General features: G+C 36.8%; 2 protein-coding genes across 12 annotated transcripts in view; one reads left to right on the top strand and one right to left on the bottom strand.

The window, feature by feature from the left end:
• Nucleotides 1-26,544, bottom strand: part of ARFIP1 (ARF interacting protein 1) — a 1,058,373-nt gene that overhangs the window by 97,316 nt on the left and 934,513 nt on the right. For 3 of the 6 annotated variants that reach the window (XM_010968509.3, XM_074377360.1, XM_045505567.2), the window contains exon 1: nt 13,192-13,445. The exons of 1 other annotated variant lie outside the window; for it this stretch is intronic. Coding sequence is in view for 2 of the 5 variants with exons in the window: in XM_045505566.2 (XP_045361522.1) it covers nt 13,042-13,062 (21 nt within the window). In the remaining 3 variants the exon portion in view is untranslated. Of the gene's footprint in view, nt 1-13,041; nt 13,069-13,191; nt 13,446-26,544 lie in introns of those variants that run through there. 2 more of the 6 variants (XM_045505566.2, XM_045505568.2) reach the window with 2 other exon arrangements.
• Nucleotides 13,494-25,847, top strand: TIGD4 (tigger transposable element derived 4). 6 transcript variants are annotated; one of them, XM_045505565.2, is made up of 4 exons: nt 13,494-13,654; nt 15,771-15,853; nt 21,328-21,418; nt 21,590-25,847. In XM_045505565.2, the coding sequence occupies exon 4, from the start codon at nt 22,134-22,136 to the stop codon at nt 23,670-23,672; it is 1,539 nt and encodes a 512-aa protein (XP_045361521.2). In that variant the 5' UTR covers nt 13,494-13,654; nt 15,771-15,853; nt 21,328-21,418; nt 21,590-22,133; the 3' UTR covers nt 23,673-25,847. The 6 variants fall into 6 exon arrangements, 3 of the variants coding, with proteins under 3 accessions (XP_045361521.2, XP_010966810.2, XP_045361520.2); XM_010968508.3 differs by lacking the exon at nt 13,494-13,654 and adding an exon at nt 13,661-13,948; XM_045505564.2 differs by lacking the exon at nt 13,494-13,654 and adding an exon at nt 13,661-13,847.

The raw sequence follows: 26,544 nt of genomic DNA on the forward strand, positions 1-26,544 counted from the left end.
ATCTATCTTATTTAATAAAGAAATAACAAAGGCATTTCTGCTGCAGAAGATATCCATCATCTCTGCTACTATTCAACACTGACCTAGAGGTCTTAACCAATCCAAGTAGATAAGTCAATTAGAAGAATAACAGGTAAAATTATCTCTATTTGCAGATGATATGACAGTATACCTGAAAAACTATAAAGAATCAAAGGTAAAACTAACTAAAAAGTTAAAAGAATTCAGTGAAAAAGCAGGATACAAAAATTCATATATAAAATTCAACAATTCTTGAACTGTTATTGAAAAATTAACAATCAGAGGACATAATGGCAGAGAAAATCCCATTTACAATAACAACAAAGAAGATTAAACACCTGGGAACAATGTGTAAAATCTATGAGAACAATGTTTAAACTCAACTGAGAGACACTAAAGACTGTGCAAATGAAAAGACATATCCTGTTCTTGGCTATGATGACATTATAAAGATGTCATTTCTCCCTTAGTTAATTTATAAATTCAATGCAATATAGGAAGAATATAACAAGCTATTTTATACAGTTAGACAAGTTATACTAAAGTTTATATGGAAAAATCAAACATGTAAGAATAGCCAGGAAAACACTGAAAAAGAAAATCATAAGGCGATTAAGCTTTGTCAGATGTTAAAACATGCTGTAAAGTATCTATAAGCATTAAGGTACTAGACATGAATAAAGAGACCAGAATAAAAGTCTAGAGTTAGACCAAATATATACAAAAATTTAGTATATAACAAAGGTGGCATCTCAAATCACTTAATTACAGATGGACTTCTTAATAAATGGTGCCAGAAAAACTAGATAGCCATTTGGAAAAATACAAAATTAGATCCATATCTCACACCACAACACGTAAGAATAAACTCTAAATGGATTAGTAATCTAAATGTAAAAATGAAAACATAGAAAGTAGTAAAACTTGGATGAATTATGCTTTAAACTTGGTGTATGGAAAGCCTTTCTAATTCTGAGTAAGAATCCAGAGAAAATTTTAAAAATTGATAAATTTGACTAATAAAAATGTTTTAAAGATTATATAATACAAACACTATAAACAAAGACAAAAGAAAACTAAAAAACTAGGATAACATATTCATAACATGTGCTACAACAGGTTAATATCCCTAATATATAAAGAACGCTTAAAAACAAAGGGAAAAAAGACCAAAATCAGACAGAAAGCAGGAAAAAGACATGAACAGACAATGCACAAAAAAAAGATTAAAATGGCCTCCAAAATATAAAAAATGATCAAATTCACTTATAATTAGAGAAATTCAAGTTAATATAACAGTGAGATACCATTTCTCATCTTTTAGACTGGCAAAAAATTTTAAAATATAACAAATCATTCTGTTACTGAGGATGTAAGGAAACAGGCACTCACAGATTGCTGATGGGAATACAAATTTGTACATCCATTCTGGAGGGAGCTTCAGTAATGCCCAACACAAAATCACACGTGCACTTACCTTGGACCCAGCAATCCCATTTCTAGAAATCTATCCTGGGAACACATCTCCAATAAAACAAAAATATATACACATTGCAGCATTCTTCATAATTGTACAGTACTAGGAACAGTTAAAACGTCTAAACATAGGAAAGTGACTTAATAAACTATGATATATCCAAACAATGGAGTACTGTGCAACTGTTAAAAAAAATGAGGAAGATCTCTATGATATAGAGTAATTTCCAAGACATAATGATAAATGAAAAAAGCAAAGTCCAAAAATACCATTAGGTATGCTGTCTCTATGGAAGAGCAAAGAGAATATGTGAAAATACATGTTTCTACTCATTGGAACGAAAGAAAAACAAGAATAATAAACCAGAAACTAAGGAGATGGGTTACCTTCAGGGGACAGGTGGGAAAGGAGTGGGAAAAAGTAGGAAAAGGGAACAAGGCAGCAAGAATAAGGAAGAAGTGACAATTCTATGAATATATAGTTTTAAATAATTCTGACTCTTAGAATCATAGTAATTTTCACATATACTTCATAAAAAATTATTAAAACCAACCAGAATTTGAGAGGAATTCAAATGGTATAAAATCACCAATAAATGAAACTGTTTTTATAAATGATTAAGCCAGGAAAGGGAAGGGAAATGGAGGGGAAAGAGAAGGAAGGGCAAAGGGAGAAAGGGAAGGAGAGAGAGAGAAGGAAGGGGAAAGGGAGGGAAAGGACAGGAAGGAGAAGGGAGTTGCTTGAGTAGACACCATAAGGCTGAAGACAAAAAGAATTATACACAAATTCTGTTAATATAGTTAGCAAAAGAATTATACACAAATTCTGTTAATAGAGTTAGTAAAAACAGAGTTATGGGTTACTAATTTTGGAATTATTTTATGTGTGTAACAGAACTGAACAAATATGTAAATGGAATGTAGATACTGAGAGCTTGGTTTCTCACTGTTGTGAAAAAAAGTTTAAAAAAAAAAAAAGGAGAACTGCTAAATAAATCCTGTGGTATTGGATTTGAATCAGAGTTATTTAGTACAAGCACATGGTGTTTAATACGTGTGTGTTAGTATTCACGTATATATATGTTTGTCATGCGCACATACATATGCACGTATGTACAGGTTCCTAGCTCTGCCCACCGAGAGGGCCTAGAAGCAGTGATACCCGGGAATAATGAGTACACCTGGTGCTCCGATCTTGGTCTCTAAACACCAGGGAGCCACAGCTTTTAAGGAAAAATGGTTGATTCTAATACGGGGCAAGGAAAATACAAGATAAGCCTGGAACATTTATGTCAGAAAATAAGAAAAAGTTAAAGGAAAAAAAAAAAAAAAAAGACAAGGGCTTGTCAAAAGAAGAAAGGACCTAACCTGAAGGTGCCCCTAATGGCCAATGCTAGGACATCTTCAGCAACAATAATGATAGTACTGGATTTAAACTCATAGAATACAACAAATATTAATGGGCCCATACTGATATAAATAACTAACCAAATAAATAACTGGGGTAGAGAGACAATTCTTTCTCACAACAGAATCTCAATTAACAAACATAGAAAAGAAATAGAAAAACAGAATCTCCATCTGGCAAACATCATAGTAGTAAATGTTGCAGAAAGATTCACTGATGTATCCTAAAATAGAGGGCAAAAGTTTGAGGCGAAACAGGACTTACACAAAGTACTTAACTGAAAAGGGAAAGATAGTACGTGGAGAAACACAGCTGACAGTGAAGAAACTCATAGACCTAACTTAACCAAGTGACTAAGTAATCACCAGTAGTAAAATGTATCAACAGCGTAATTCCTTAACACACCGCACTGAGAAGGACACACATCATTTTTGTGGCATTCTTGCCAAAAATGCATAAACTCAGCCCAATCATGAGAAAATACTGGACAAACCCAACTGAGAACTTTCTACACATTAAATGACCAGTACTCTTTAAAAAGTGTCATAGTCATGAAAGACAAGGTAAGTGTGAGGAAAATACAGATTAAAAAGAGACTATGGAGAAATAACTAAATTCAATGTGGGTTCCTAGATGGGGTCTTGCAACAGAAAAAGATCTGTTAGTTGAAAATTTGGTGAAATTCTAATAAGGTCTGTAGTTTAGTAATAATATTGTACCAACATACTTTCCTATTCTTGGTAATTATATTATGGTTATATAGGATGTTATCACTAGGGGAAGTAGGGTAAAAAATATAAGGAAACTGTACTATTTTTGCATGTCTAAAATTAGATCAAATGAAAGGTTTTAAAAACAGTAAGGAATTCTAGCAAAGACAGAGGAACCACCCTTATATAGAAGGAAATCTCCTCTAAAGGAAGAGTGAAAGAAAGAAGAAACCTATGGACATAGTGAAGAATGGAACGGAAAACGGAGGAAAGTTAAGGCAGTTCATTTTTGCTGCCTCCAACTTTCTTGTGAAATAGGAGTTATCATTTACTCTTCTGTATTAAATAGTAGCACCAATTAGGAAAATAAACAGGATAAACACAGCACATCATACTGGAATGAGAATTTATACTTTTTTTAATGAAAATAAGTATGTTATTATGGTATCTACAACAAAATTCACTTGAATAAAATACACATAAGCCTTCTAAGAAATTCCTTGAATTTTTATGATGAAATATGAGTCTCCAAAGAAACATCTAAAGTTATTCTTTCCAGGGGTATTTCAGTAAAAAAAAGTTGGAGAAGTACTATAAATAATTATGATACATGGGACCAAGGAGTGGAACTCAAGGACAATGCTAGGGAGGTAAATACAGCAAACTAAGGGCAAAAAGGTAGCAAAACCTGGGCTGGCTTTGATCTGAACTTGCTTAGTTTCTCTAGTCTGGCATATTACTTATTTCAGAGACTGGTTACCAAGCTAAAGACTAAAGAAAGTGGCTCTATTTCTTTCACTCTAGATAGAATTTACTGGAATATGTCTATCTTTTCTCGCTGATGGATAAACAAGGAGAGAATGGTAAGATTTGTTTTAATTTCATAAATCGATATTAATTTTCAAGTTGAACTGAACTGTTTACAATAAAAAAATTTAGTTAAAATATATAGTGACTACATTAGATAGCTACATATGTTTCGAGTTGAAAAATGATACCCAAAATACATTAGTTTTCTATTTTAGTCAAAACAACTTAAAATATTTCTTCATGATAGTAGTTTCCTTAACATGGGGAAAAAAATCTTTTCCCCTACTGTCAATGCAAATGATATTGAACTGAAAGTGGTTTACCACAAATACGCTCAAAGTATATTACATTTTCTTTCATATGTAGAATAATAAAATAAAAAGAAATAAGATAAAGAATCATTTACATTATGCTGCTATCTTATGGCAATAACTATCTGGTATCTGTAAAAGCTATTTTGCTAGACAATCATAAGTCCTTTTAGATACTGATAATTAAGTTCAGGATGCTCATTAAGATAAACACATCAGTCTAGATAATTCAAAAGTAGAAAGCTTTGACAAAATATAGTTAATCCTCAACTATAAGTAATAATGAGAAACAATTTAAAAATCAACTTAAAAGATATTCAACTATTCTCATCCTAATCATTATTACCAACTTCCAACCAAGTAACAAAATTAACTGTTTGGGAAAGTCTTTTTATTTTCCTATTCAGATTGTATTACAGAAAAACTAATGAGAAGTAAAATGGTATGACTCTCAAAATTAAATTACTCCTTGAAAATGAGCTGTAAATAAACCCTAAATTAATCAGCATACTGTGGCCTTATTCTTGGCTAGCTAAGTTCCAGAATATTAGCAATGAAGCCAACCAGGAGAATTAAAGAGTAACTTTAATTCTGTGGCTAAATTCCCAAAACTATATAAAATAAACCCCTCAATATTCACAGGTAATTTTTTTAATGGGAAAAAGCTCAGAGTAAATGATTTAAGAATATAGCTTAATATAGATACAGATGGTTACATACAGAAATATTTATAGATATGTGTATATACATGAGTTAGTGTGTATTTTCCAGAAGCAACTCCTGCAATAATGAGCACATATAGAGCCCAGATCTCAGCTTCTAATACCATTCTCCAATAAAGGGAACCAGTGTTCCTTGGAGAAATGGCTGATTCTAGGACTAGGGCAGGATATATACAAGATGAGCCTGGAATATCTTGTAGTGCTGCAAAGTAAGAAAGTGCTTCAAAACAAAGCAAAAAAAAACCATAACAAAACAACAACAAAAATCTCAAAAGAATACAGGAACCAACTGAAAGAGCTCCCAATGGCCAAAGGCAGAACAATTTGAGCAACAGAATAAAGTAATAATGGATTATAATGCAAAGTATAAAATAATTATCCATGAGTCAATATTGATACAAATAAATGATTGAATAAATTAATAAATGAGAAAGAAGCAAATCTCCTTTGCAGAATTCCAAAAAAATTTATGTACATACTCCACAGTTCAGGAGGTAGACCATAACTCCCCACACTTTAAGTGTGTACTTCACATAAGGACTTTCTTCTAAAAAGTACCACATGCAAAGGGAGGGGAGAAAAAGTAACATTACAATGTTCAAAGTACAAACTTGACAAACACTGCCTAAAGCCCGGTGATCAAGGTAACATCAACAACGGTAAGACGTACTGATAGCATTTACTCTTGACAGGATATGATGAGAATGATATCCTCCATGGTATCTCTCCCCAAGACACGTTACCCAGTCTAATCACGAGAAAAGCATCAGGCAGATCCCAACTGACGGACAGCCTACAAAACACCTGGCCAGTAATCCTCAAAACTACCAAATTGTCATAAAAAATGAGGAGTCCAAGAATCTGTTAAAACTAAGAGGATGCATGACAACTAAATGTAATGTAGTATCCTGGATGGAATTCTAGGATAGAAACAGGACATCAGGAGAAAACTGAGGCAACCAGAAAAAAACCCCCAAAAAACTGAACATGCATTAGTTAATAATGTATAAATACTGCTTAATGAATTGTGACAAGTGTACTATACTGTTAAACATTAATAATGCGGGAAACTCTGTACACTACAGTAATTCTGTAAATCTAAAACTATTCTAAAATAAGGGTTTATTACAAAATAAGCTAAGAATACTGCGCAATATTTTATAATAATGACTGTTTTAATAATAATATAAACTTATTAAAATAATTTATTTTCATGCACTTAAAAAAACAGTATAACTGGCAATTCAACTATTATATTTATAAATATTTATATTCAAAATCTTGTATTATAAAACTCCACGAATTGACATCTTTAATACCATCAACTTGGATATTCAATCAACATTTAGCTGTCAGGCACTGAACGAGGTTCTAGGGAGTCAATAATGAGCCAAAAAAGAAAGTAAGATGTGGTCCCCATCTTCATGGAGTACGGAAGTAGTGGAAAAGAAAGACAATCATAACCACACGTATAAATGCAAACTGTTTAAGTGTAGTAAATATATGATGTTACTACCTAATCTGGGAGGTTAGAATATTTTCTAAAGAAGTAAAACTTCAGTTGAAGTGTGAGAAATAGCTGGGAGCCAACAAGTCAAATCAAAGTACAGAAAGAGTGGTCCAGACAGGAGGAAAAGCACGAACACAGGCCTTGTCATGGAAGGCAGAAGACAAGCACATGGGACTAAAGAGGGCCTGTACCCGTGAAGTGGAAAGTTAAGGAGAAAATGATAAAAGATAAGGCTGGAGGGCTAAGGATTGCTAAAGAGTTTTATTCTTATCCTAAAAGCAATGAGAAGCCATAAGAGGACTGAGGAGGAAGGAAGAGTGACAATCAGATCTGTGTTTCAGAATAAATCACTGTGCCTTTAGGATGGATAACAAATTAGAGAGGGGTTGAAGTAAGTCGGTAGACAAGAATGAAGGCTGCTGTAGAAATTTCAGGAAAGATGATGGTAACACACTGAAGTGGTGGTAGTAGAAATGGGAAGTAGTAGACAAATTCAAGAGATAATAAGAAAGCAAGATTAATAAACCTTGTTGACAGACTGGACATATCAGAGAGAGGAAGTTACTGAGGATCACTCCTACTTTCCTGGACTTCCACTGGAAAGATAATGGAGTCATTCACTGAAATAAAAAACAAAGAAAGAGGACCAACATTTGGGGTCTTGGAGGAGTGAGGGAGAAATCAGTTTAGTTTCAGGCCTCGTATGTGAGATATCTTTAATATATTCAAGAGAGGTGCCAACTAGCAAGCAAGATACACAGATCTAGAGCTCAGAGGAGATAGAAAACATTCACATGCTTAGAAAAGCTGGGATCTTTATCCTAGAAAAGCAGTTAACAATAATCCCCAAACATCCCAGAAAAACACGAGACTTCGACCATCTGGATTTAGTTAAAACAAAAAGCTGAGAGAGAATACGACAATAATATTTCATCAGCTAAACCAAAAACTGCTAGGCATCATGAGGAACACGGAGACTTTTAAAATCTTGGTTCAACAGTATATTTATTATGTCACTAATCATATATTACTTTAAAGTTTTAGCAGGGCTGGCCAATGTCACTGGAAATGTTCTCTACCAGTGCTGTCCAATAAAGTAGCCACTAGGCATGTGTGGCTGCTGAGCACTTGATGTGTGACTGGTGTGACTGAGGACTTGACTTTTTATTCTTTTTTATCTTAACTAATTTGAATAGCCACATGTGGCTAGCGGCTACTTTATTGGACAGCAGTGGGTTAGACTTTCCTCATATATTTCCTATAATGCCCAATAACTATCTTGTGAACTAACTGAGTGCGGATGTGAGGGATACAGGGACTGGAGTAGAAATTTTCATTCCATCTGCTTATTATATTATTTGAATATTTATTTCAAGAATATATTTACTTGCATAATTAAAATATTTTTAATTTTAAAAGTAAATACTATGCCATACAGAAAAATTAGGAAATACAGAAAGAGGAAAATGATCTGTAAACCTATCTTTAAGAGATAATCTACAATTAACATTTAGCCATATATGAAGAGGATCTACATTTTTAACCCTTTTGCCAGAAGTACCTGGAGCACCAATGGCCCAAGTTACTCTCTCCGAATTTTATCACATTTCTCTTCTACACCATCCCCACCCCAAACACCCTCAAATCCTATTAAAAAGCCATCATCTCTAGAACTCTACCTCAAGACTGCCAAAAATAAACACTTAATAGTCCTCTTGCTTATCTCCCTTTCACCACCATCACCCTCTGCCCTCTGCCACCAGTGTGACACTTAAACTAGAACCCAGTCTCTACCTCACAATGTCATCAAATCATCATAGTGAAAAAAAGAACAAGCAACTTTGGTTATGAGTCTTGAGGTTCTCCTTTTACTGTCTGGATGACCTTAGACTAACTACTTCTGCTGGTTCCCATGCCTGTATCTTCATTTCTTAATAGAAAATAAAAATACGAAACACACAGATAACATCTATAAAACATGATGCCTACCCAGGGTAGCACTCAATAAATGACAACCACCATGGACTTCTCTGTCCCTGGTGCTGCCCTAGATTCTGAAGGCAGTGCTTTGAAACAAAACAGATAAGAGTCCCAGCCATCCTGGGGGTTACATTCCACCCGCTTAACCCTCAGGGACTCTTTACACCTGGGATGTGAATTTCTGATCCATCTCTTACTAGGTATGTAATTTTATACAAAGCACTTTATCTAAATTCTCAATTTCTTCATTTTCAACATGGTAATGTTATCTACTCTTATCTACTTGAGATGGTTGAAGTAAAAATAAAATGAGAAGACATGTAAAAGTGCTTTGTACAATATTATATGCTAAATAAACAGAAGGTTTTAAAGAGTGTCATATTCCTCTCCTCTTGGACAAAGCTTTCCAACCAATGTGCCAAGAATGGATTACAGATGTGCTGAAATACTGACACCCCTCACAGCCCCCTCACCTTTCAGGGAGCCAGGGAGTCTGTCATACAAATATAATCATTTTTATGTGTGCCATGATGCAGAAAAGTTTGGAAACTTTGCTCTAAAACACGATCTCATGTTAGCAGAAACTGGAGTTGGTCAACTGACTCCCTCCTCTGGATGATTCAGGTCTCACAGATAACTGTTATTCTTATGACTCTGCTTCAAAGACAGTGTCACAGTTCCCCAAAGGATCAAAAAGGATCAGACCTGAACATCAAAGAGCTGCTAGTCCAATGCCATCACAGATAGTCAAAAAATGAAACAAAATAAAAACTTAAAGGTTACTTTCACAAAAGGCTTGAGCTATTTCCAGCAAAATCTGCCTACAACCATCTTAAGACAAAAGTCTAGAAGTAATGGAGGAGAGGGAAATAAGGGATGAAGGGAAGAAAGAGAAAAGGAACAAAGGAAAAACAAAATGTATACTTTTGTAGAGAAGAGCTGAGAATGGGCAAGAGCTATTCAGCAGCTTCCATGATTGCCTAAAGCTAGGAGAGGCTGAAGGTAACAAGATTATTTTCAGTTTCCTTTGTTTCATTGCCTTTTTCATACTTCCTAGAATTAATGCTGGTGTATATCTGACTTTTAGACTGTCATGGTCCCTAAGTCATCAATTTCCATATCATGTGGAAGTACTCTTTCCAGTCTGTACATATATTGTTAGTTTTTCATCCATAGCCACATTACCTTAAATTCCTAATAAATTTACTCCTTCCTCCATCCTGAATTCATTCCTTATCCCATCCCAAATGTATCACTCTGGAATGTATTTATACCTCCAGACTCTTACAATACCAAGTTTATTACTTAAAATCTTTTATTTTTATATTTGTCATTCCTCATATGTCATCATACACACCTACAAATACACAGATTTATATCCACCCCATGGGAAAATGATCAAGTAACACTCCATAAACCTTCTTCAAATTAATTTCTGTTTGTCATACTTTTGGGTATAATATTCAAACAGATGTTCAGTTACTGCAGATTGATAAAGGAAGAGGCCTTCTTTACTTATTGTCTGATAGAAAATCAGGTAAGATACCCTCAACTCATGGTAAAAAAAAAAAAAAAAGACATAAATTAAATATGGCAGAAGCAGTCCAGAGTCGTAGTTAAGAGCTCAAGTCTGGATTCAGATAACCTAGGTTCAATGCTGGCTCCATCAGTGTAATTCTGAGCAGATTACTTTAGCCCCAGTTAATCATTTAGTTTCAATTTCTTCCTCTATAAAAATGAAAACTGTAGCCATGTTATAAGGTTGCTGTGAGGATTGGATGAGATAATCATGTAAAGCACTTAGCATAACGCCTGGCACACAGTAAGCAAACACATGTTAATTGTTGTTATGGTGTCAGATACAATCTATCTTCTGACTTTCTCATTACCTTAGAAGGAAACCAATTTAGCATAATCGACTCTATAAAGAGTTGATATAAAGTTATGTTTTCTGTCACCCAAAGTGAGGATGCTAGACACAGGGAAAATTACTCTGTAAGCAGAAGAAGCTGGTTATTCTATACGGACTGTGGTGAGCTCAATAGGTCTCTTCAAGTTCTAACATTCCATTAAACAGGTGTCTAACATTTAGAACTTCAACCCTTCATCAACAAACACTTCACTATCAAATCAGTTAAGTTCAAAATGCACTCAAAACTGATATTAAGTTTGAAAGAATACAAACTTATTCACAAAAGGGAATGATCATTAAAATATCTATCACAGCAGTAATATGTAGGGAAAGGCGATGTCAAGATAAGCAGCAATGTGCCGAAGGCTTGTGGACCACACCACTGAAACATCTTATTTGCCCTTCCTAACAAAGCCACAGCCCAAAGTAGATGCCTCAAGTGAAAAACAAGAAAATGAAAACAAAATTACCAGAAATTTAAGTATTTTACTCTGAACTGTACCCAGTAGGCCGGTGATGTTTAACACGTATTAAATAATAATAAACATATTAATTTATGAATCCACTGGATCTCCAGAGCACTGGCCACAAACAGCTATCCCTAAAAAGAAACCTCAAAACCACAAATCAGGAGCTAAATAAGGAGACAGTCTTACTTCCTTCTCTAGGTCCAGGAAGAAATTTAGAAACGCTAAAGTTTTGAAGTAGCTAGAGATTTCATCAGCACACAGTACAATCTCTGCATTCTACTCTCTTTGGTGCCCAAACTAGCTATGCACAGTTTGAAAAAGTTTCATTAACTTTAAGAAGACGCTGTCCAAGGAGTGGTTTTTAATCTACCTGGAGTTTATATATCTCTTTTGAGAGTCTGAAAAAGAGAGGACATTTTCCTGGGGGGTGTGGGGGAGGTAGAAAATGCACTCAAACAAAACTTTGCACATAATTTCAGGGGTGCGGATGAAGAAGTCTCCTGAAAGTCACTGACCACCAGACCACGGACCTCCAAGGCATAAACCGGGATTAAGGCAAACTAATTCATCAGTTCGAACAAGGAGGAAAGCAACTGAGGTGGAGATTTTAATCCAGAAAATAAAATAAGATAAGGAATATTTTCTGTTTTCTCAGCTGATAAATGTTAGACATGGTGCCTGGGAGAGAGTGTTGGCCATGTTGAGCAAGGAAAACAAACAAACAAAAAAACAAACAAAAAAACAGGACTAACAAGAACAAAAAAAGCAGAATTCAAACAGTACTGACACACAGTGGGTCGTTCACTCTGAGATTCACTCTGCAGCAATAAAATGGCCAATTGCTGCAGCCTTAACACAGGAATGATTTAACATAACGAATTTGGATGCACATTCCCATGCCAGGGAAGTCAATTAAATGGCAAGTGTGAACACACACACCTGCCACACTTGCAAGTGAAAGAACAAGTTTATGAAAAGTCCTGCAAATCTTCCATTTTTTTCCTTAAGAACCCAGTCAGAGCAATTACATGCTTTATTTAATCTAGGAGAAAATGAAGGGAGCGGGGGACAGAAATCCTAAAAGGAGGTAGCTAAAGGATCTGCAGGAAGTGTAAAATACAAACTTTTTTGGGATCAAAGGGCTCAAGACGGAGATAAGAACAAAACAAAGGAAGTAATAAAATAAAAGGGAAAAGCGTCTAGAAAACTGTTCGTAAGAAAAAAAAAAAAAAAAGCTCCTTCCTTTTTCCTAGACACGTAAACAGTAGTAACTTGGCAAAAAGGAACGGACGAGACGAAAGCCCAACTTCCTTCCCAAACTCCAGCATTCCTTGGACGTCCTCGCAAGCAGTCAGGCTTGGGACATTTCATAGGCAAGGCTCCTCCCTCCACCACTGCCTAAGGAACCTCTCGCAGGGACTCTTGCTATCTCCCTTCCTCTCACTGCGGAAGAGAGGACGTGGGGGATGCAGGGAGAGGAGGAGAGAAATAAAGACCGGACACTAAACCTGAAGGTGGCCAATTCTGAGACTCAGTCGAGAAAAACCTGAATCCTGCAACCCCTTTCCCAACTCAAGGCATGCAAAACCGAGAGGGTGCCGCCCTGGGAGGGCCAGTCCTACCTCTTCACCTGGCTGTTTCGGGGGCGGGGGGAAGGGGCACACTCAGGGGGACAGGAGGAACGAAGGGGCAGAAACCAAAGGCCGAATACCTGGGAAGATGTAGATGGCATAGGCTAAGGACAGAAGTGCCCTGTGAAAGTCCGGAACTGCGAACCCTAGAGGCAACGTGTCCCGCCCAGCCAGCCACCTCCGAGCAGCCTTCCCCCGCCTCTTTTCCAGCCGGCCAGCTCCGCCCTCACCTGTCTGCGGGGAAGCCGGCAGCTCTCACGTCGAGGATTATGCTTGCCTCTGCTCTCCGGCGTCGCCTCAGCCCGGGCAAGAAGTGAGCGGAAACGCGACCTGGGCCTTTTCCTTCTTCCCGTCCCCCCACGCACCTCGGCTCCTCGGGGGCGGGGAGCAACTACAGCTGTCACAGCCACACACTGACCAACCGCCGAGGACACCCACACCGGCCGCCTCTCCACCCGGCCTAAAGCTCCAACACCCCGAGCAGCGGAGCCGGAAGTGAGGAGACCGGAAGTAGCGTTGTCCGTGGCCCTGGACGGCCTCTCTCTCCCTCAGTCTGGCCGGCCCAGCCACATCTCGATGGTGCCAGCACGCCTTCCTGGAGGCCCCCTCCGCCCCGCTCCAGGAGGCGGGCCCCGCCCCTCCCGCTGCGGCCCTAGCAACCACATCCGGGACTCCGCCGGCGCCGTTGCCCGGGTAATTTTCTGGTTGCGGCCGGATCATAGAAGGGTGTGAGCGCGGGTCCAGATACACCTGTCAGAGCTGGGAGCTTCCCGAAGAGCGCGCTGGCCTGTTCTTGAGTGGTCGGAGGTCTCCAGGAGCCCTCAGCATCCCTTCTTTCTCAGTCACACACCCCAGCCTCTCGCGTTAGGCGTCCCCCCAACAGACGGTGAGCCGGTGGCGGGAGGGTGGAAGTGGACGTAGCTCACTGCCTCGCATGTCACTGGAGAGCCAAAGCTTCTTTCTCAGCTGCCGGAGACCACGTAGAAGGTTATTCCAGCCCCTCGGGGAGTGGGAGGGTGGAGGGAATGTGGGGGTTTCGGGAGCAGACGGGATGCGGGCATCTCACTCTCCTTCCCCAGTGCCTGGAACAACCCCCCACCCCGCGCGCGCGCTTTCTGGCCACGTCACTCGCGCCCACCCACTTCAGGAAGACCAGACCCTTCACCCAGCATCCCTGAGTTCCTATTACTTGCTCTGGCTTTGTGATCACTTTTTGCTCTGCTCCCTGGCACACAGTGGATCCATGACACTTTTCTTTCCTGCTCCTCTGTCTTTATCCAGATGACCGATTTCAGCTTTGTTTGCTCGCCCTGTTACTTAAGTAGATCACTGCCCTGTCTACGGAAACAGCTGAACAATCCTTCTCCCAGAGCTCTTGTAGTTACTTAAATGGACGCCCCACCTTGTACTTCGGATACTCTCCCTGTCCCCAGCACTGAGTGCAGGGAATGTATGACTCTGCAGTGGTACTAGACAAACCTGGAACTCATTTACATACAGTACATACCGGTGACCCAGCCACGCACATCTCCCTTCAAGGTTCTGAACTGCTTTTTCTTTGACAGACTTGGGTACTGTTTTTACACTTGCAGAAATGAGAAAGGTAACAGTGCACTCCGTGACATCTACCCCTCTTTAGACCGTACTTCCAATCTGTCTTGTCTCATTAGTTGACAAGACATTTTTAACGACTAAGTACCCAGAGGCAGAAATCTGCCTCTACAAATCTGTAGGGAGTTTCAGCATAGTGAACATCCCTGTGAATATCCGTATACAGATATTTTCCCCATGTATGTGAGGAGTAAATACCCATGACACTACAAAGGTTTCAAAAGTAAATAATATTTATTGTCTGAGATCTCCCCAACACCTTCTCTGACAAAAACCGTAATGAAATCCCTAAACATAAAGCTGTGTATAAAGTGTCTTTATCTTAAATGGCTCTGTCCTTAAAAGAAAAGGGTGAATATATATGCCAATTCATTTAACTTCAGTTCTACAGTTTACTGTGGATTTTCCTGTTCAAAGCCATGCCATTAGTCTTCTCAACTGTAACAAAAGGATCCCAATATAGAACTATTACTGCTTTTATTACATAGGAAGAGAATGGAACTTAGTAGCCAAGTACAAAGGCTATTCTTAGAGTTTCAGAAGGGTCATTAGGAAAAGGTGCATCATTGGTGCTTGAATGATGTATACTTAATTGAGCTGGCTGGTGCCATAAGGATTCCTGCTAGCTGTCTCTTAAGTTTGGAAACACTTAACTGCACTGCAGTTATCTGTTAGACTGTTAGGCTCAGAGTTATTTCTTATATTAGAAAGGTGGACACTTGCTTTAGTTATTAAACTAAATAGCTGTCCTTAGCTGGATTGTTTCCTTGGCAGCAGCTGATAGTTTTGAAAGAGATTCTGATGGACTTGGAAGTACTTGGAATTAATGCTAACTTCTGCATTGTTAATCATTTTAGGTACTCTCTGGTCCAGTGTGATTCTGGTATTGTGCATGATTAGTCCTTATACATAGCGTTACGCTGTGCAAGGCTGTACCTAGGATTAGTCTTCCTATGATTCTGCTGCCCCAAGGGAAATTAGAAAGTAGGTTGGCTGGAAAGAAACACTGGAAGCTACTTCAGCGATGATGGAAGACAGTCAAGTTCTATGCACTTTTTTTGGCAAAAAAGGAGGCAATAGCCGGTATTCTTTGGATTTGGGGGAAATTTTTTGTACTAACTCGAAGACTGTTTTAAACCTAACCCTACTTAGTTGGAAACCTTTTTTTTCAGCTTGCTGTCTCTCTTTCTCCCTGCAGCTTGGGGAATTCTGCCTGCCGGTTCTCCTTAGGAAGAAGAGAAGATTACTACTTTTCTCTCAATTGGCATTATGTTTGGAGAGGTAAGAAGAAGGGGGATAGCTGCCTGCCATATATGCTGATGACATGAGGCTTATCTGCTCGTTTACCTTTGCACTGCTACTGGCTATTATGCAGTTTAGGAAAACCAGGTGCCATTTATTCACGTGGCTTGTGGGAAACTCTGGTAGCCTTTTATTTATTGACCAGGAAGGAAAGGAGGCAGCAGGTTAAAGGCTATTGTTATTGTTCCTTTCAGAATGAATTAAATGTGCACGCGACCTTTTCTCTTTGCTTTAGATGTTGAATACTGAATACTATTTATTATTTCCTTAAAAAAAAAAAAGGTGCTACCTTCAGATCTTCTCTAGGTGAATTCTGGTAATGTCACAATAATTTCATCACTCATCAATAGCTTCCTTTTCATGGAGAGATATTTGATTACTGATTGGACACTGTAATTCTCTGGAAACAAACCCTTTATTAGAGGATACTGATTACTGGAACATTTAAACAAGCCCATGAATAGTAGAATGAATGGAATATAAGGGTAGAAATTGTTTTAGCTTCAAAGAGAAAACACTTAACCTATAATTCCATTATCTGGAGTTAGCATTCAACATTTTGGCCAATATCTTTTTTTGTATGAATATTTTTTCTTCATTTATTTTACAAATTGTTATTGAGAACCTACAGAGCACTAAGTACTTTGGAATAGCCATGAGCCTCTGCTCTCATGTAACTTTCAGTATATGCTGTGTTTGTTGGCGTACACTTCTGTATTTTGCTTTTTTCACTTAATATATCATGGAATTTCCTCCTATCATTAAATATTCTCCTTTAATAGCTAAATAGTACTTAACATGCAGCTGTTTCTTAATTTATCTAATCCCTTTTATTACACATTTGGGTTATTTTTAGTTTTGTCTATAATTATAAAACAACAGTATGAGGTATATTTTTGTATGTTAGAATTCTAAAATGATGTCCAATGACCTTCACTTTGCATAATTTCTTTCCCTGTGAACATGATAGGATATCATTCCTATGATTATATTATATGTAAAAGGGATTTTGCAGATGTAATTGAGATTACTAATCAGTTGACTTTGAGTTAATCAAAGGAAGATAATCTGGGTTGTCCTAAACTGGTTACATGAGCCTTTTATTTATTTTATTTTATTGAAGTATAATTGATTTACAATATTATATTATTTTCAGATTACAACATAGTGATTCTATATTTCTATAGCTTATACTCCATTTAAAGTTATTACAAAACAGTGGTTATATTTCCCTGTGCTGTACAAAATATCCTTGTTCCTTATTTATTTTGTACATAGTAGTTTATATCTCTTAATCCCAAACCCCTATTTTTCCCCTCTCCCCTTCTGTCTTCTACTGGTATTCAGTAGGTTCTTCTCTAGATATCTGAATCTGCTTCTGTTTTGTTATATACATTGGTTTCTTTTATTTTTTAGATTCCACATAAAAGTGATAACATGGAGTATTTGTCATTCTCTGACTTATTTCACTAAGCATAATACCCTCTAGGTCCATCCACATTGTTGCGAATGGCAGAATTTCATTCTTTTTCATGACTAATATTCCATTGCATATTTACACCAGATCTTTATCCATTCATCTGTTGAGGGATACTTAAGTTGCTTCTGTATCCTGGCTATTGTAAATAATACTGCTATGAACGTTGGGATATACGTATCTTTTCAAATTAGTGTTTTCATTTTCTTTGAATATATACCCAGCAGTGGAATCGCTGGATCATATGGTAGTTCTATTTTTAGTGTTTTGAGGACCTTCCATACTGCTTTCTAAAGTGGCTACACCAATTTATAGTCCCACCAACAGCATACTAGGGTTCCTTTTTCTCAACATCCTCGCCAACATTTGTTTGTAGACTTTTCAATAATAGCCATTCTGACAGGTCTGAAGTGATAATCTTGTTTTGATTTGCATTTCTCTGATGATTAGTAATGAATGTTAAGGATCTGTTCATGTGCCTGTTGATCATCTGTTTATCTTCTTTGAAAGAATGTCTATTCAGATCTTCTGCCCATTTTTAAATCAAGTTGTTTGGCTTTTTTTGATTTTGAGTTGTATAAGCTGTTCATATATTTTAGATATTAATCCCTTATCAGTCATATCGTTTGCCAATATTTTCTGCCATTCAGTAGATTGTCTTTTTGTTTTGTTGCTGATTTCCTTTGCTGTGCAAAGCTTTTAAGGTTAATTAGGTTACATGAACTTTTCAAAAATAGAGTTTTCTCCTGATGGTGGCAGCAGAGAAAATCAGAGAGGTTTGAAGCGTAGGAGAGTTTTGACATGAGGAAAGTTCTCTGTTGCTGAAATAAAGAAGACCACAGGCAAGTACCTGAGGGAGGCCTCCAAGAACTGAGAGCAGTGTCTGCTGACAGCCAACAAAATCCAAGGGACCTCAGTCCTACAGCCATAGGAGGTGAATTCTGCAAATAACCTGAATAAGCTTGGAAGCAAATTCTCTCCCAGAGCCTCCAGAGAAGAGCTCCACCTGACCGTCATCTTGATTTCTGCCCTGTAAGACCCTAAGCAGAAGACCCAGTTGAGCCCACCTGGACTCTTGACCTACAGAACTGTGAGATAATAAATGGGTGTTGTTTTAAGCCACTAAATGTGTGTTCATTTGTTACACAACAATAGCAAAATGAATATATTTGTAAGCTAGATTATTTTTACATCTATTATTATTTTGGGGGGATAAAGTCCTAGGTACGGACTTTCTGGATAAAAATTATGTACATTTTTAAGGTTTTCATATCATATTGCTAATTTGCCCTCCATAAGCTTTGTGGCAATTTATGGGCCCCCTAACAACCTATGTTACTGCATCTTGGGAAACACTAGATACTGCAAAAATAGAAAGGTAGCTCCTGTTTTGAAAGAAGATTTACATTTCTGTTATTACAGTAGAATTGTTTTCTTTATTTGTGGTTCAGTTGGTAAAGTCTTTTTTAGTGAATTGCCGATTCTCTTTCTTCAGTTAGCTTTACTGTTGACATAGAGAAAATAGTTCTTAACAGCATTTCTCTCCTGTAATATTTTCAAGGGGTAGAATGATTAATGAGCTTAATTGAGAGAATAAGTACTTCGAAGAAATATTATCTGCTGCCATTACTCCCTGCAAAAAGTTATCCCAGCCGTTGTACTGTGGGAGAATGCAAAATGTCTGCTTCATTGATGAGGCAGTATTGGTCCCTTATTCTTTGCTAGGGAAAAAGTCTATCTTGTCTGGTTTGGCATTAGAAATGTGGTTGTTTTAGGAATAAAGATATATTGCATCTTACCATGGAAAATTGTAGCATTGACTACTGTTCTAGAAGGAAATATATTCTGTTAGCTCTCAGAAAAAAAATCTTCCTAAAAAAAAAAATCACTATTTTCAGTTTGATCAAGATAATAAAAATCTGATTGTGTATATTTTATTGCTTTATTTAGGATAGGGTAATAGAAGAAATTTCAAGTTACTTTTTCTGTAATCCTTGTTGTTTGAGATGATATTTCTGACAAATGAAACAAGGCAGAAGGGAAAAAGGAAGGAAAGAAGAAAAAGAGGAAGAAAGGAAAACAAAAAGAAGGAAGAGATTCCCTTTTTCTTTTGGAGAGTAGTTTCGCTTGGTTTTGACTTTTCTTGAAAAATTGGTTCTTGCTACCTAAATTTCTAAATGTTGGTATCTTCCTAATAAGCGAGATATTTTTAAATTTTTATTTTGAAATAATGGTAGATTTACAGGAAATTGTAGAAAAATATCCCAGGAGATCCTGTATATGAACAAGATCTTTTTTTTAAGTTGATCAGATCTTATTTAGAAAGGTCAACCGTTTATAACAGTTGAATATGGGAAATGGTTGCTCTTTGTGTTCACAGAATTCATAACGGCTCTTCTCCCATGGAGGCCTGATATTACCTTTGTTTTTTTTGAGAGGGAGGTAGGTTTGGATAGGCCTTGGAAATACTGAGTTGGCTTGGTGCTGGGGCATAGAATGTGTAACTGTCAGAGGAGCCACAACACGTGATTCAAGGACACTGTAATATGGTGAAAAGAATGGTAGACTTGATGTCAGAAAGCCTGGATTCCGGGACTGCATTCAACCACATTATAACCGTATGAGCTTTGAAGTCCAGTTTTAACTTCCTCCTGAATTGTCTGGACAGGAAGTGAAGCAATTTGGAAACTGATGCCCTAGGCTGTCATTACTATTATTAAGACATTTTAATTTTTGTAATAAAAGCAATAACAAAAAAACTCCTCTAGTGCTTCTATTTCCTATTATAAAAACTACTTCTTTGATTTGGACAACAAAGGCAGAGGAATTTTGACAAAGTTTTGTCCAAAAAAAAAAGTTCATGTGTCATCTTGATATCTCAGAGGACAGAGAGAAGAACTAGAGGAAGGGAGTTTCGACACTGATACAGTAGTGAACACCTGTTCATCACATTAGCTTGTTACCTTGGCCTGCAGGAGGCCTGAAGCCTGGAGATTCTGGTGGGGAGATGCTACCTGGGAAGCTGGGGGTGAGCCCATCTGGGGCCCTGTGACTGTTCCCGTAGTACTGTTTGGCTTAGGAAGAGCTCTGCTTTTAGTATTTTTTTAAAGGTGAGATTCTTGCTTCTATTTGAAGTAGGATTTCATAAAATCTCTGAATTTTATAGTTTGACACAGCTGACAGAGACATTAGGAGAAGATAATGATGATGAGATCATCAAACACGTATTGAACACTTTACTTTGTAAGGTGTTAAATACTGGGCTCAGTGCTCTACGCTCTATCCTTGCATCTCACTGACTGTGCAGTTACCTACGAGGTACATGCTGTAGGTACCCTTACTTCACAAATATGGATGCTAAGGCTTCAAATATTTTAAACTACCCAGGATCACATTAGGCACAAAATGGCAGAGTCACTTGTCAGTTCAGGTGTGTCTGGCACCGAAGCTGATGTCCTTACACTATGATAAGCCCTTTTATTTCACAGATAAAGAAGTGTAGTTCATGAGCTGTTAAGACCATGGTCACTCTCCTTCTCACTCTTAGCCTAGGTCTTTTTCTGCATTATATCTTCTTAGTGATTTGTTTATTGCAATGCATTCTGTAAAGTATTTCTGACCTCTGTGCATTTGGCTAATGTGTCAGGTGGATTAACAGTTTTACTAGATTTTTAAGCACTGAAATAGAAAAAGATTTCAATTTTTAAAACTCATAATGGGATCACTTGATTTGATTTTTAGTGAAGCATTTTCTACCAGATTCCCGCAAAGGAGGCACTGTCTCCCGTGTGCTATTAAAAGTTGGACCTTGTGACTACTGTCTGACTATGTGTTTCTTTTAGAGAAGTCAGAGGGGGCAGTCTGTGACTTCATGTGAGAAACAGCCGCCAAAGATCTATCCAGCATCATTTTTAGGTCTTTAATTTTGGTAAGCGCACATTTTCAAAACAGATTAAATTTGTCTGATTTATTTCAGAAGTATATATTACAAAGCGCTCGAAGGCAAGTGAGAATTCAAAGGCTCAGAGCAGAGCTAGAGAGCTTTTTACAGAGACGCCCTTTGGAAGGTAAGCATTTCTCCTGGAAGCTTTAGTTACTGTATTTTCAGAAACATGCTTCCATTATTTTCATTATTATTATTAAAAGCACAACCAATTAGTATAAATATTATTTTTGATATTCAATTGACATATCATTAAAATTGCTGGATTTCTTTTTTTCTCTTTTAACACTTAAAGAGACGGGATATATACTGTCAAGTCCTAGAGGAATTCTACCATTTCTTCTCCGCCCTGAAGAGACTTGGAAATTAATGGGTAACATTTTGCGTGAAATTACTGGATGCTTTTCTTCTTATCTCTGAGGCCTTCTGTGGAGAATTAATAGGAGGTTGAATGCACGCATGGATAAAATGGATCATCTTAAAGGATTGAAGTTCCAAAAATACATCAGCAGGACTGGACAGGTTTGACATAATGAGGTTTCTATTTTAGCTTGACTTCTGGAACTCTGAATAAACTATAAACCGAGCTACACAAGGTCCTGGAGAGGAAGTTTCTCTTCTAAAATATTCTGCCTGCATCTAACCTTTTTCTTATTCAGATCCTTTGAAAAAATATATTTACTCATCCATTTCCTGAAGAATAAGGCAATTAGACACTTACAAACTTGTAATATATGAAGTAAGATAGAAGGCAGCAAGTTGTATCATACTGGCAAAGAAGTTTAGTTAAAGAAACAGACCCAGAGAGAGGAGAAATCTCTGCATAAGCACAGGGTGAGATGGCTGAAGCATCTGTGGATGCCACAACTCTACCTGTAACCGGGAAGAAAAAGAAAAGTCTATCCATTGAAGAAAAGATCGATATCATAAATGCAGTAGAAAGCGGCAAGAAAAAAGCAGAGATTGCAGCTGAATATGGAATAAAGAAAAATTCATTGTCTTCTATTATGAAGAATAAAGACAAAGTTCTAGAAGCCTTTGAATCTCTGAGGTTTGATCCAAAGAGAAAAAGACTGAGAACTGCTTTTTACACAGATCTGGAAGAGGCATTAATGAGGTGGTATCGAATTGCTCAGTGTCTGAATGTACCAGTTAATGGTCCAATGTTGCGTCTAAAGGCTAATGATTTTGCCCAGAAACTGGGACATAATGATTTCAAGTGCAGTAACGGTTGGTTGGATCGCTTTAAATCCAGGTACGGTTTAGTGTTCAGAGCTCAACCTGCCGAAGCTACTGGTGTATCAGTAGACCCTTCAACTGTCTGGCACCAAAACATACTTCCTTATTATTTAAATGATTATCATCCTAAAAATGTTTTTAATGTAAAAGAGACTGCGCTGCTTTATCGAATGTTACCTACAAAAACATTTGCATTTAAAGGGGAAACTTGCTCTATTGGAAAGTTATGCAAAGACAGAATAACTCTGGTGGTTGGGACAAACATGGACGGCTCAGAGAAACTTCCTTTGCTTGTCATTGGAAAAAACAAAAATCCACATTGTTTCAAAGGCATAAAGTCCTTGCCTGTGTATTATGAAGCTAACAAAATGGCATGGATGACCTCAGATGTATTTGAACAATGGATGCGGAAGCTTGATGAGAAATTTCAAGCTGAGCAAAGAAGAGTGGTGATTTTTGTCGAATCTTTTCCAGCACACCCAGAGGTAAAAAACCTAAAGTCCATCGAGTTAGCGTTTTTTCCATCATGTTTATCTTCCAAATTTATAGCTATGAAACAAGGTGTCATTAAAAGCCTTAAAATCAAGTACCGACACTGTCTTATTAAGAAATTTTTAAGCTCTGTTGAAGGCAGCAAAGAATTTACCTTCTCCCTGCTAGATGCAGTTGACACATTGCATCTCTGCTGGAGGGCTGTAACCCCACAGACTATTGTGAAGAGCTATGAAGAGGCAGGGTTCAAATCGCAACAGGAAGAAAGCGACAAGACAGATGCAGAGACGGACACTGGTCTTGATTTGGTTGCCCCCGCCCAGGCGGCAGGAGTGGAATTTCCTGAAGGCTTATCGATCGAAGAGTATGCTGCCCTGGATGATGATTTAGAGACATGTGAAGCAGCACCCAGTGGTGATGCTGAATGGACCAAAGAAAGTAAACCAGATGAAACTGGATTTTATACTTCTGACGAAGAGGATGAAGGTGGATCTCTGGGAACCGAACTCCCTTTACCGTCCAAAAATGAGGCAATAACTGCTTTAGATACTCTGAAAAGTTTTCTTAGAAGTCAAGATATGAATGATGGGCTTCATAATTCTTTAGCAGACATTGAAATTTTTGTTAACTCTTTATCATCTAAGTAATTATTTATTGTGCAACATCTGAAGAGTGATAGCTTTTTCTAATGTATTTTACTATATTAGGTGGTTAAAAGGAAAATATCACTTAAACATAAAAAATGAAAAGCTAGAATCTTTGGTTTAATTGCAAATGTCTTTAGTCTCTAGGTAGATTAAATTAAATTAAATGCAAAGTCCTCTACGTCGATTAAATAATGAGTAAGTCAATGAAAAATATAAATTTCAACTTAAGAAGGTTTTGGGGAGTAGAAAATGGATTTCATAGGCTTTGTACTTAAAATATATGACATATATGTCGAAAATAAAAAGAACTCTCCAGCTATTTGAGTCATGCTGGTTGAATTGGTGATTGCTAATTTCTGTTTTTGTTTTTTTTTTTAAGTTCAGATCATGTTCTAGAATATTTTAATTTATCTACCTCATCTAAGAAACAAAATATCTATTGCTTAGATGTTTATTTTTATAAATGTATATACTCTAACTATACTCTTAAGTATCAAGTGTTAAGTTTAAATTACTTTTTTTCTCATTACTAGCTAATCTTCCTAATAAAAATTATGAAAAACTACTGAAAATAAAATCTGACCCACTTATACACCAAAATGATTAAAAATATATGTCTAACTTTTACATTATTTCTATATAAGGTCAAGAGAGACTATGACCTTGTCAGATTTTTAAATTATCTATAACCAGAAGATGATATGGATTCTTCCTATTTGTATGTATATGTGTGTGTTTAATAGAAAAGTACACAACTGAAACATTTTTACACTCTGATATTTATTTTTAATAAGATTGCTCTTAAAAAGTAAATATGAAAATACATATGCAGTTACTTAAGAAAGTATGTGGTTCTTAGTTTTATTTTAACAGCTGAAACTTTTAATCAATAACATAGAATTATTTTTTGATTTTACTGAATTTTATTTTCAGGAAAAATTGTTCTTTCAGCATATTTTGATGTATTTAATTTTTTAAAAAATTCAGTGGGTAACATTTTAGATTAAATTTCTGTTTGAGGAAGTTTTGTCTACAGAATGTTTTAAAATGTTGTGTGAAATTATTTACACTCCATCCATAAAACAGTCTTTAACCAGTAGAAGAATATAACAATGTGTCAGATTTTTCTGGTGTTAAATTTTAAATACTATGTTTATTTAACTTAATACATCTAATTTAGTGTTCCCTTTGAAAAGTATTTTGAAAAAATGTAAAACATTAATACAGATTATTTTTATTCTGAATTATTATTAGTCTACAACACAAGACACATTTGGAAGGAAATATTTATAGAAAGTATTTTTATTTTCCACTAATTTAGTTTGCCTTTGAGCTTTAGTAATACTAGGCCTTAAAAATGTATTAAAATTAAAAAAGTTTCTTTTAGAGTGAAATACAGATTACTTAACTTTAATTAAAAGTATTTTTATTAATGATTTGATTTAAAATTTCAGTGTGGTATAATCATGAACTTAAATCATCCTTGATCTCTCTTAAAAAGCCCAACTTGTAACTAAAGTACCTGGCGTACATTGAGCCCTCAATAATTCTTTTCTCTTTCTTTCTCCACCATTTTGATATAGAATATTTTTATTTAATCATTCCAGATACTCTATGACATAAGAATTGTGATCTCCAATTTTACAGATGAGGAAATTAAAACCTAGAAAGATGATTTGGTTAAAATTTCAGGGCCAGAACTAAAATGCAGTTGTTCCCTGTCACCTAGCCCTGTGTTCCTCTAACTACATACTATAATACTTCTTCTCTATACTCTGTAAAAGAAAATTCTGTTGTTTCTTTCCCTTGAGTTTAGGGCCTGAGGTCAGAGTATTTTAAGAGAATATCCTGGCTCTATGCTGATAGCTGTATTCATAACATCTCTCCTGAGAACATTGTTGCTAACGAAATACTGGGACCTTCTGACTGGGTAATTCTGTACTGCTTTAACACAGAGGTTCCAGGTTCCACAGAGTTCTAGTGCAAATGTTCAAAACAACTTTAATATTCCCAAAGTGTTGAAAGTACTGCTTTTTTCCTCTCTATATGACAGGATCCATTTTTCACTTCTGGGGCATAATAAATCTAAAGATGATAAAATAAGACAAGTCTCCTGTAAAGAATAAGAAAAAAATGCCTGCAGATTTAAGTTGAAAAATAAACTGTTAATGTGCATTCTTCTGTGTAGTTTCCAAGATACATAGATTTAAATCATTTTCAGAACAAAAATTTTTAATTCATTTTTCCTAAAGCAATCACCACTGCATACCTCCCTCCTGATTTGTCGTCTCTGAACACAGTCAATACAAGTATCACTTGTCTTTTTGAAAAAAGAACTTCTTACAATTAACTTGTTTTTCAATTAAATGTGGCATTATTTTCATTATCTTGCCTTATAAATTCCTACTGTTTCAACTATGTTTTTGCTTCTTTCTGCTTCACCAAGCGACAAATTCTACACTGAGTTTTGGACATTGTTTCACTCCACTAGTGAAAGGTTTGGTTCAGGATAAAGTAGGACAATGAGTAAGTCAAAGCCTGTGGGTTTCATTACCTGCCTGGCTCCTCATTTGAACCTAAGATCAAATGTTAAACCTCACTTTAAGTGTATACAAAGCAGAATAATTGGGAGGGAAAGGAAAGTAGGAGAGGAGGAGTTGAAGGAGAGCTTTCCAGGCAAACCCCTCAGATGTCAAGAGAGGCCTTTTCAATCACTGGCCCAGCAGGGGCTCGGAGGAGACTGGCTGAGAGAGGTTTGCCCCTAGGAAAGGCAGCACCACACGTCTGCCCGCAGGTTCCGAGTCCAGTGGTGGCTGGATACTGGGCGGCACCAGAAGCTACCTGAGCGAAGTACAAGGTATAAGGCAGCCAC

This window comes from Camelus bactrianus, chromosome 2, assembly GCF_048773025.1.
Source record: "Camelus bactrianus isolate YW-2024 breed Bactrian camel chromosome 2, ASM4877302v1, whole genome shotgun sequence".
Classification (NCBI taxonomy): domain Eukaryota; kingdom Metazoa; phylum Chordata; class Mammalia; order Artiodactyla; family Camelidae; genus Camelus; species Camelus bactrianus.